Below are 11,529 nucleotides of genomic sequence, written 5' to 3'. Positions count from 1 at the left end.
AACACATCTTTTTTGAGTGCTTTTTTTTTATGTTGTTTTCCTGAAATCTCCAACACTTCCACAGCGGTTTAAGTGTAATCAAGGGATGTGAGGAAACCACCGAAGTGCCTTGCAATGAGGGTGTTTGAGATGCAATAAAGGCTGTTTAGAAAGATGTCAGTTATGTTGCAGAGATGCAGAGTCAGAGGAGGCCAGACTCAGAGTCTTGACTTGGATGAACAACCAGAGCTGGTATTAATCAGCTTCAGGCTTTCCTATTTTTATGAATTCAATTTGAATCGTTTTTTTTAAGTTATCAGTCGAGGGACATCAAATGACGACGGTTGAAGCGAGATGTTTCTTAAATATTACATCACAGCACCAACAAGACCTTATTGACCGACGTTATGGGTTGTCAACATTGACAGTTTTTCTCCCGGCGGGCCCAAAACTCCCGTTGGGAGAACATGAACCGGGGCCGTCAAACTCTCATCAAACGGATGAAACGCGTCGAGCTAAAAGTGAAGGTCGGCGTAATTATGCCGTTAAAACGGTGTAATCACGGGGAGGAGGCCGCCTTCCGCCTCTCACATAATGTGATTGCGGACCGAGGGCTGTAAAAAGCCTAATGGTGAAAGAGAAGGTTTCTCTCTCTTGGAGCACGAGATGGCCACGAGATGACCGGAAACATAAAACAAAATGATTTGACTGAAAAGGAGTTCCAAGGAGGAGGGCGTGCACATGGGTGCGTACGTGTGTGTGTGTGTATAAAGGGGATTGGCCAGAGGGACCTCTGGTGATCCCTGATGACCCGAGAGGTGGACGGTGTACATCTATATAACGTGTGTGTTGGAGGAGACTCGCAGTTGATCCAAGACCAGTCCACTGCGTTCAGGGAGAAGAAAAAAAAAAAAGAGGAGATCAGTATTTTGGTTCATCCAGAAGATCCTTCCACTATGCGTCCGCTGCTGCTGCTCCTTCCCGTGCTGCTGTGCACGGTGCAGGTTGGGGCGGAGGGGGTGGCGATGAAGCTGTGCGGCCGGGAGTTCTTGAGGGCCGTGGTCTACACCTGCGGAGGCTCCCGCTGGAGGAGGCTCCTCACCGAGCAGGATGTGGACGGTGGGTCGGCGCCGTCGTTGCCTCCTCAGAGGACTAAAAGGCGTAAAAGCAGTGAATATCAGCCTGTTTACTGTTTAACATTGTTTTTTTGTTCCTTTTGCCACATTTAACATATTGCTAAGAATATAGATAAAGCTTGACTGTTGAGTAATGAGTATAATGCATAATAAAAATGTACATTTTTATTACACATTAGCACAAAAAAATTAAATCCTTTTTAAATTCCTTTTTTTTGTGTTGTTGTTCTAAATGCACTGTTTTTTCCTGTATGGAAATCTCAAAAAGTCTGATTTGCAAGACTTTTTCTAGGATTAAATATTTCTTTTAGATTGTGCTTGTCAGTTGGTTAAAAAGCTGAAGAAGAATCAATATACATTCAATAATTAAAACCCCTTTTGAAGTACTTAGTGTGTGGCCTTCAAATGACTAGGGACACTCCAACAAAATACTCACTCCTCCCATTTTGCAGGAAGAAAACACTGGAATTAGAGGTGAAGTTATAGAAGTTTAAGCTGTTTTTTATATGTGGGTAAGTTCCTTGAGATGTCCATCAGGAGGATTTCAGGTCCAACCTAGAAGGAGACAAGCAGTCCGTGCAGAGACAATCAAACAGGTGTTGTGTACTGTATGTGTGCATTTTGTTGGCCCTCGTCCTCGCCAGGGAGCGGAGATAATGGATGTAGGAGTCCATCCTCGCGGACATAGTCGGAGACGAGCTTCTCTGCATCGGGTTGTTTTCAGATGTGTCCTCACGGCGACGTAAGACAAGTGTCCACACTTTTTACAGCCCACGTGGCTGCAGTGGGTTTGCGGGCGTCTGCACCGGTACAAGGAGCCATTCTCATTCACAAAGAAAGCGGTATAACTGGGTTTCAGCCTGGACGCGCTTTGTTGGTTTCCTGGGTGTGTAAACATGCCGTGTTGTGTGGTTCTGTGGCCTGCAGAAGAGCAGGGCAGGGTGGAGAGCCCCGCCAGCCGCCTGGGTACGGAGCTGGCCCGGCGGGACATTAACAACATCCTGACCACGGCCTGCTGCAAGCTGGGATGCCGGAAGAGCGACCTCGCCTTCCTCTGCTGAGACTCTCTGCCTCTTGCTCTCCATACCGTCAACAATCGAACAGCTTTTCCTCTCATCTCACTATCCTACACACAGTACAGTACAGTACTGTTAATTACAAAACTGATCCATAGTAAAAATAAAATCAAGATTGTATTTATTGATCATGATGTACTTACAGTAAAACATTTTTTTTTAAAGATTTATTAAAGTATGGATTTCTTTTATTTGTGTTATTCTGTGTGGTAAGTGAAAATTATCGTAAGTGAAATCATGAGTTTGAGGCAAAATCAGTTTAAAATGACTCTAAAATGGGAATAAAGGATTTGGAATCTAAACCTGGAAATGCATTTTCTATCCTTGGTTAGAAGACAAAAGATAGAAAATGCATCATTTTCAAATAAATGTTCTTGCGCAAAAGTTTTGATTTTAAGTAGGAACTCCCTTATAAATCAGAAGAAAGAAGAAGAAACAGTCTTTATTAGTCACGCAACACACCACACTACAACACATGCACATGCTTTTTGATGGTGGCCGGTGAAATGGATCCTCTGCTTTTGACCCATCCTGGCTTGTCCTTCCTCCGGGGGCACAGCCAGGAGCAGTGGGCAGCATTCGTTGACGCGCCCGGGGACCAGGTGATAATTGTCCATCGCTGGTCAGACGATATGTGCATGTTTTTGGTGGGGGTCCTTTCTGACGTGAGGTGGAGGAAACCCCATGTGAGCACGGGGAGAACATGCAAACTCCACACAGAAAGGCTCCTATTTGGGAGATAACCCGCCGGAGCACGGTGCCAACAGCGCCCCAGGCGGGAATCGACCCCAGGACCTTCTTGCTGTGAGGCAGCAGTGCAATGCACTGCGCCACCGTGCCACGTTGCCATGCCATCACAGCCTACTTGCTGAATTATACACTATTAGACACAATCTTTTACACAAAAGTTTTACTCCTGTCAATTTGCAATCTTTTCATCAAAACTACCATCCAGCTACCATGATGCATACCCACTGGATAGAAGAGTAGAGCGGTGGAGTAGGGGAGGTGGAGGGAGTAGCAGTAAGGAAGCAGGCAGCGAAGCAGGAAGCAAAGCAGGTAGAGCAGGAGGGATTCACTGCTTAAATAGGATGGCCCATAAGGACATGGAAGCACGTGGTGATATTCATCCCTGCAAGTAATTAAGCATGGCAAGTATGGACCTGATTTTTTTGGGATGCAAACAATACATAGATCTTCAACCATTGATATTTTCAGCTTGTGAAACCCACCCCTTCTACATACACAGGCAGATTGGGTCTTTATACAACATGGAAAAGATTAAATAAACCATTGTCACTAATTAACATTTTCTTTAACCTTCATTTTAAGAATCAAGCAAAAAATATCCATGATTTAATGAATGCCCCTCAATATATATTGGCATTTTGCCTCTGTGATGGAAATGTTTTTTCATGTGCGCAACCCCGTGGTGAAAACATTTTCATTCATTCATTTTTAAATCATTCCCTGACTTCTGTACAAAACACAACCGTTTCCAGTTATAACTTTTATTGGTCTTGGAAAGAAGCAAACTAAGTTTTTTTTCAGTTCATCTTAGCATTGTTATGCACTGTACAAACAGCTCGAAACATGTGTGTGAGAGTCCACGGTACAGAACCAGAAGCACAAACACACTCTCTGCTCAAGATCAACACAGTGCAACATGTCATTACAGCAGCATCAATCACCGTAAAAAAAAAAAAAGAAAAAAAAAAAGTACTCCATCATGGAAACAAATTGCTTGGTGTTTCTCGTCAATAAAAAACAACAAAAAAAAACCCAATATCCATGCTTGAAATAGTAGTCTGAAGTGATGGTTACAGTGTGTTACGCATGAAATGGAAAAAAAGGCATAAAAACAAACCCAAAACAGTGTCATTTTGTAGTGACATGTTGTACTGAGTGCTCTAGGGATGGAGGGAGCTCCTTCTCCACCAGCGTCAGCAGAAAGTGCTTCCTCACTAAAATGCTATGGTGTGCAAATGGCACCAGTCGTCACAAGCCTCAAGTTTTGTGTTTAACGATGCAAATTTATGAGAGCAACAGCGAGCCCTGCAGACTGCTCAAGGTATTTCACACCAGGAGCTAAAAGGGGCCTGCAGAACTGACATTAAGTCAATTGTTCAACAGGGTTTCGATGGTAATTTGGAAACTCCGAGACGGCTACGAATGGTGACACTCAGCAGAAATACCTGCTTTACCGAAACTTTGAGCTTCACTCCAAAAACAAACTTTTTGTTGTAGTTCTTCTTCTTCTTCTGTGGTGTAACCAGAGCATTCGAGAGTGGAAGTAAAATCAGAAGTGTTCTTCACATTAAACAACATACAATTTGCCTTTTTTTTTTAAATTTTCCTCTTTTTTTGTCCATTTTAAAAATATTTAGCTTATTCTCTTTTTTATAGAGGACTGTCTGGGGGGGGGGGGGGGGGGGGTTCACACAGAAAATACAAAAAAAGAAAAAGAAAGAGTGAAAGCGTTTTGGTCAGCTTAACAATTCTCCAAATACTCACCCATGTCATCTCACAGAGACCATTAACCGTTAAGCAAAATAAAGCCATGGATTCAAGTGCCGATGGGATATCGGTGCTGAGGTGAACCAAACAGCGGCAACGTAAGGTGCCGGCAACGTAAGGTCTGCATCTGAGTTTTGACTTAAAAAAAACAAACAAAAAAAAACAGGATAGCTGGTCTCAGCAAACCCTCTGGTCCCAGTAACTGTACTGTGGTTAACAAACCTAAAAAAACTGGTGTGTTTCGTTTTGCGACTAAATCCACCTTAACTAAGTAACATTGCTTCCACGAAGAATGATGCGGCATCCAGGAAGATATTCATGTTGGTTTGTTTGTTTTGTTTTTTTTTCCTTTAAGTTTACTGCCCCACCACCCATATACAGTAAGTATAGCTCAAATCTTTTCTGTTGAACTTGAGTTAAAAAAATTATATCTCGAAATCAATTAAAAAAAGTATGCCTCATTACTGTACACAGGTTACCCAACTACACAAATAACAAAAAAAAGAAAGAATTCAAATATTTCTGAGTTGCGATACCATTCAAATTCTATTCATATACAGAATAACGTACTTTTTACAACAGGTAAATCATCATCATCGTTGTCAATAAATAAAAATAGAATGCTGTCGTGTACTCTGGAGTCTACCACTGCTGTTCGGGAACAACAGAAAGGCTATTTGACAATACGAGGAAAACACCAAACGCCCTTTAAGATATATATTATTAATTTAAAATGACACTTTGTACAGTTGGATTTCTCCCCTTGTGGGAAAATCGTGGTTCCCGCAACCGAGGACCGATTCATCACTGCAGCTGCCTGACGGCTTAAAAAGAGAAAGATCAGTTTATACTGGTGATCAGTGCATTTAAAGGAGATAAAGAGGAAGAACATAGTTGCCGCTTTTGATGTTGTTTGACCTTGTAGTACCAGTATGCCACCCATCAAACAACTGTTTTTTTAGGTTTTTTTTAGCTTGCACATTAAAACGCCACACACGCACGCACGCGCACGCGCACGCGCACGCACACGCACACACACACACACACACACACACACACACACCACACCCATCCATCCATCCACCCGGCGGCCACAGTGGTTTAAGACACCACGTGTCTAGGGAGGAAGAGTCTAGAATACAGAACAGCAATTTGGTTTTGGCGCTATTAAGAAAGCCCTCATAGGATTTCCTGTCTTAACAGCCTCTTGGTGGACCTTTGACCTTTACCGTGTGAAGGGAATAAGCACAAAGGCCTACTGATAGAAGCCAGTTTGGCTCGTTGTAAATCACTTTTTGATTTTGGTTCAGGGAGGTGGGAACGTGGTCCCGCTCTGGACCGTGGAGCTGGTCAGGCAGCTACAGCGACTTCCGGGATCTAGAGCAACACCATACACTGACCTGGGCGAGGTTTTTCAGGGCAGAGACTGAGGCACGCGGACCATTGGAGGGGCGAAGGAAACCCGAGTACCCCCCCGTGATGGCAGCGATCACAGGTCTGATGAAATAAATACATTTGTACGGATACAATAATTACATGACCAGAAAACATTTCCACAACGCTTATATGCAAAGTTATACAATACTGGGCGGGCGAGCCGGTGTGACGGCGTGGACGTGGGGGGTGTTCATGGTGGAGGGGTGAGGGGCTGTCGGTCAGTCTGTGGTGTCGGTCTGCGTTGCGTCCTCTGTGTCAAACCTCTGACGTCAGACATAGTGTTCCTTTGTTCTCAGTAGCTGTGGGTTAGTTGTCCGCCAAGTACTTTCCTGAAAACACAGAATACAAGTACTATGAACTTCCAGACTAGAGATGCTCTCATGCCAAGACTAGCATCTGACATATAGGTCTATACCAGGCGGCAAAAATAAATATATACACTATATATGTCTGTATCCAAGAGCTGTGTTAAACATGGCACTTATTATGAGAAAAGCATCTGGATTTCCTCCTTTTATGACATATAAGAGGAGGCAGATGTCACTCAGGAGGAAAAAAATATTATTTGTCCATTACTAGGTTCTACGGAACCCAAACTAATAGTCTAAGTACTTCAGACGATTTGGTTTCTAGTTTGTGTTTCTAATTTACTTTTCACCCTTTAGTTTGAAGACTTTCACCAATGAAGCGGCTTCCAGTAGTTTGAGTAATTATAGACTTGATCTTACGCAAGTAAAATAACACAATTGTGCATTATAAAAAAGATTTAGTATAATCTTGAATATAAGTCATAATTGTGAGCTGTCAAAGAGGGAATGCTTCCCTTGTGGAGATCAAAATGTGCCTCTTATACTCGAGTGGGTCCTGGAACATTTTCTCACTAATCTCATCTAATCACATCTTCTCATTCGGGCTGAAACGCTGGCGGTATGGACCAACCTGCTGCAAACCTCTTCTTGACGAGTGAGAAGCGGTACCCGGGCCCAGCCAGCTCGATGTCGCAGCCCGACAGTGCGCTGCCCTCGCTGGTGAACTGCACAGCCAGCGGGGAGGGCTTGCTGGGACCCTCCGTCAGCTGGAAGCGCGCCAACAACGAGCCCACACCTGGGAAGGGGGATCAACCGTGATACCACTGCTAGCATCCGATACCGGTCTGACACTGAAATAGGGATCTGTATTGGAGAGCAGCCACGTCAGCCGTTATCGTATTATTAAGAAAAGCATCTGGGTTTTCTCTTTTTATGACACGTGACGCATGTCCAATGTCTCTAAGGGAGGAAAAAGCAAGCAATCAAAAAAATTATTTGTCCATTTTATGTCTGGTCTGGCTTCAGAATCCACATTTGCCCTGCTCAAACATAATTTAGGATTTGAGCAATTCTAATATACTTTCACTGCACTATTTGATAAAGAATAGTGCAAGAACCCACAACGTTTTGTTCACTTAAAAATTGTAATTTAATTCAACTGTATGATGGTGTGGATGTTTGTCATATATGATTTCAAAATATAAGCACAGCATCAGAAATTTGGTACACCTAAACAACGTATTTCATTTTTTAATAAGTGAATAATTGAATTAGATACACGCTCAGTTTTGGATCTGGAGCCTGCCGAATCTGCAGTAATAAAGGAGATACACGCAGTTCAGACGGCAGTTCCACTAGTGCAGGTACAGTGCACAACGAAAGAATCCAGTAAAGCCTGAAGCCGTGATAGGTGTAAAACCATCTTCAGACACAAGGGGCGTGTGAGCTCTGGCAGAGGATCAGAGAGCACCAGATCAGCGCTGGCTTGCGCATTGGATTGTGGTCAGTAAAATTAAGATCTCCGATTCACAAGTTAAAACATGCCCAAAATGTCAATGGCCTGGATATGAGCTCACATACTCAGGAACAAACTACATTATCATTAATATTACAATTAATCAATGGATATTACCTCTTTTTAAATCCACTGAAATATGGATGCATTTTATGTAGCTTTGGCTCAGCTGAATTTTTCAATGCGAATATCACTGAAAGATACTTCTAAAATAGATCACAACACCTGTGGATGCCTCTGTATTTCTGGACCTCAATATTTTGGCTCCAAAAAGGTATTTCAACTTGAAGGCCTACATGTTAACATTACACCCACCTCCATTCTCAGACTTCTGTGAGATATCGGGAATCTTCCAAAGGATTCTTTTCTGCTCTGCATTCCTGTCAAGAGTCACAAAACATGAAAGGGAGTGAAGCTCAGCAAGTGCTCAGCGGAGAGACGTTCTCCAAAAGAGCAGGTTTCTTCAAATACAATATAAATAGACTACAGACGGTACCATGCGGCGGGGGGCAGCACAGCCAGCAGTTTGGAGACGCCGCCATCGATGGGGACGAGGAACTGGACGTTATTGAGAGCCATGGGCGTGGTCATGGCCTCCCCGTTGTATTTGTAGTCTATTCTCAGGTCCGTGCTGGTGGGCTCGCACCTCCAGCTCACCGCCAGGTTCAGTGGCGTGGACTGGAGGCCGTGCGTGGATACCTGGACAGAGATTGGGGAGAAGCAGCGATGAAGAGGTTTGGAATCCTGACCTCGATACATCGATTGATACCGAGTCCCTAACCAAAGCACACCTGATACTTGAGCATGTCCACATTGTAGTATGTGGCCTGGGGCTTCTGCTCGGCCACCTTCTTCAAATGAGCGATCAGGTTTGGCATGTTCACCCAGAAGTCCTTGGCGTTGGCCTTGGCCTGCGTGGTGGTGTCGCTGGTGGAGGCAGAGGAGGTGGCGGTACAGTGGAACATGGCGTTACTACAGTGTCTCATTTCAGAGTGCGTTCTCTCAAGCGTTTTCTGGGGAATATTAGGCCAAGGCTCTCATCATTAAGGGCAGTTGGCCCAAAAACCTAAAACTTGGGTCAGCAGAGAAACGTGACATGATCTAAGTGGTCACCCTCAAACAGATCACCATATTAAGTCAGGTTGAGTAATGGGATGGAGCACTGTGGTGGAACATTATTGCCATCAATACAGTAATAAGAAATCGTTTGATTATAGATTCATTAATTAATTACTGATTAATCAATTCATTGACGATTCATTTACATTACAGTATCCGCAGGCATTCAGGATAAAGAATTTGGTCAAATTAGTTTTAAGTGTGAGTTGCTTGGATTCCTTTTTAATATTTATAGCATTGTGGTGGATTTATAGTGGTGTTATTGTGGTGCTAACCACTCACACATCCCTTTTAAGTCATTCTAATTTCAAACATTTAAGCTCTTTTTTTGCAACCTTACAGGCCAGGTGATGTGATCATTCATCCATTACGTCTTTCTACACACTGCACATTCTCCACGATGAACACGGCAAGAACTGTCCTGGTTTAGATCTGTTTGGAGCTGGGCAGAGGCTACAATAAACCATAAATGAACAACCTCATTCTGTGAAGAACCTGACACCAATGACACAATCCGATCAGATCGACTCATTGAAAATGACACGGGCCAGACAGCAAAGTAGAATCCCGATGTCTGACATCATGACTAGATAGCCAGTTTCATAGCCATCTGGATTCCAAGTTGCAGTTTTATGATTGTGAGGTAATGTCGGGCATACTTTAACAAGGTGATAACGTCTTTGAACAGTACAGAAGTCCATCTAGCTTTACGGAACTTGAGTAAAATATTACCATTTCAACTGTGAGAAAAACATTTGTTTCCCCTCTTTCCTGATTGACTATAGTGATGAGGTTAAGTGGTGGTGTTTTTTACCAGCAGAGGAGCTGGGGGTTAGGCAGCACATGCTCCAGACGACTGTAGTTTGTTATGCTGAAGGTTAGCACGGCTGGGGATGGGTTATTAGAAAAGTGCCGCGTGATCCCCGCCGGAAACGACAACACCATCTCGCCTATGATCTTCACCACACACCTTGGAAGGGGGGAGAGGAGAGGGGAGGAAGAGGGAGAGAAGGAGATTAGAGAGAGCGAGGAAAGGAGACGAACAATGTGAGGCGATGTGAGTTTGTTTTGTTGTGTTGTGGCACTGGAACCACTCATCCGTCCATTCCCCTGCATGTGGTCTAAAGCGACGGCGGACGTACTTGTTGGGGTCGGCTCCTTTGAAGAAGGCATTTACGGTTTCTGTGAAAGCAGCGGCAACAGGGAGGGTGTCCTGGGCCCCCATGGTCAGAGGGCTAGGCCCCCGAGAGCAACCTGGAGAGAAAACACACGCGTGTTTCAGCTAACTTATATGGTAACACGCACGCACGCACGCACGCACGCACGCACGCACGCACGCACGCACGCACGCACGCACGCACGCACGCACGCACGCACGCACGCACGCACGCACACACACACACACACACACACACACACACACACACACACACACACACACACACACACACACACACACACACACACACACACACACACACACACACACACACACACACACACACACACAACCTAAAAAAAGGCCTGATGTTCTACTGATGTTCCTGAAATACACACAATAGACCTGAAGCATTCTGTTGTTTGATGCTCTACTGCTAGTTAAAGTTTACATACAGTAAGAGCTTTAGGTCAAGTCCATCCTCATTCATCTCACAGAAATGAGATCATTTTTGATAACTTAGTATAGTAATTTAAAAAAATAAAAAACACTCTTTTCTTTTCTAATTTCAACTCCCAGTCCAGCGCCTTATGCATAGTATACACCAAAGGACTTCCCTCAGGATCTCTGAGTCCGAGACAAATTTTCAAGATTTTAGGAGAATCATAAGGAAGTCTCTTGTCATAAAGGCTGTTAAACGTGCGCTCCATTCAGTGGGAGTCGTTTGATTTGAGGTGGTTAGAAACTTAAGACTCTTGTGAGAATATCAGGTTGGTTTGAGCTTACCTACAGTTTTAAGTCTTGGCTATAGATGCAACATGGTCTTGATTAAATGGGTTCAATATGTGTGACCCCCTGTGATCGCTGTCCTTGTTATGCGTTTGTACTACTGGAGTGTGTGCACTATTTAAAATCTACGATGTGGTCCATTGCTAGGAAAGTCTTTTGGTGTATTCCCTGCTATTAGCTATAAGAAAACATTGAGTGGATGACAAAGAGGAACAAAAGATGACGAGGGTGAAGGTGAGGAAACTTCAAAACCATTTGAAGTAAGAATAGATGTTAATGAGGTTTAATAAGGTTAGATGAGAGTTACAGACGACAGGCATAAGTTGAGCGCATCCATTTCTCTCTGCTCCTTTGACTGACACTCCATATATATCCCTCCCAACATCTGCGATTAATGTTTCAAGTCCGTATTCCCACGCAAAGAAGCTTATTTACATTTGCATATTAGAGCGAAAAGCAGAGGGAGTAAGAGATAAGAGCGAGAGAGAGAGAG

At 43.8% G+C, this 11,529-nt stretch overlaps 2 protein-coding genes across 2 annotated transcripts in view; one reads left to right on the top strand and one right to left on the bottom strand.

Annotated features, from left to right (window-relative positions):
• Nucleotides 1-935: 935 nt before the first annotated feature.
• insl5a (insulin-like 5a) lies at nt 936-2,225 on the top strand (the record flags this gene model as incomplete). The annotated part of the gene is made up of 2 exons (XM_079998043.1): nt 936-1,098; nt 2,043-2,225. 2 exons carry the CDS (start codon nt 936-938, stop codon nt 2,174-2,176), a joined length of 297 nt encoding a protein of 98 aa, XP_079854169.1. The 3' UTR covers nt 2,177-2,225.
• Nucleotides 2,226-3,698: 1,473 nt separating this feature from the next.
• sgip1a (SH3GL interacting endocytic adaptor 1a) overlaps nt 3,699-11,529 on the bottom strand; it is a gene marked incomplete at its 5' end in the record, with an annotated part of 71,644 nt that continues 63,813 nt past the window's right edge. The window contains 7 exons of the mRNA XM_079998033.1: nt 3,699-6,474; nt 7,085-7,249; nt 8,285-8,349; nt 8,466-8,668; nt 8,761-8,896; nt 9,903-10,058; nt 10,231-10,342. Coding sequence (XP_079854159.1) covers nt 6,452-6,474; nt 7,085-7,249; nt 8,285-8,349; nt 8,466-8,668; nt 8,761-8,896; nt 9,903-10,058; nt 10,231-10,342 — 860 coding nt within the window. The 3' untranslated portion in view covers nt 3,699-6,451. The remainder of the gene's footprint in view (nt 6,475-7,084; nt 7,250-8,284; nt 8,350-8,465; nt 8,669-8,760; nt 8,897-9,902; nt 10,059-10,230; nt 10,343-11,529) is intronic.

This window comes from Zeus faber (assembly GCF_960531495.2).
Source record: "Zeus faber genome assembly, chromosome: 1".
Lineage (NCBI taxonomy): Eukaryota > Metazoa > Chordata > Actinopteri > Zeiformes > Zeidae > Zeus > Zeus faber.
This window is presented reverse-complemented; position numbering and strand designations above follow the sequence as displayed.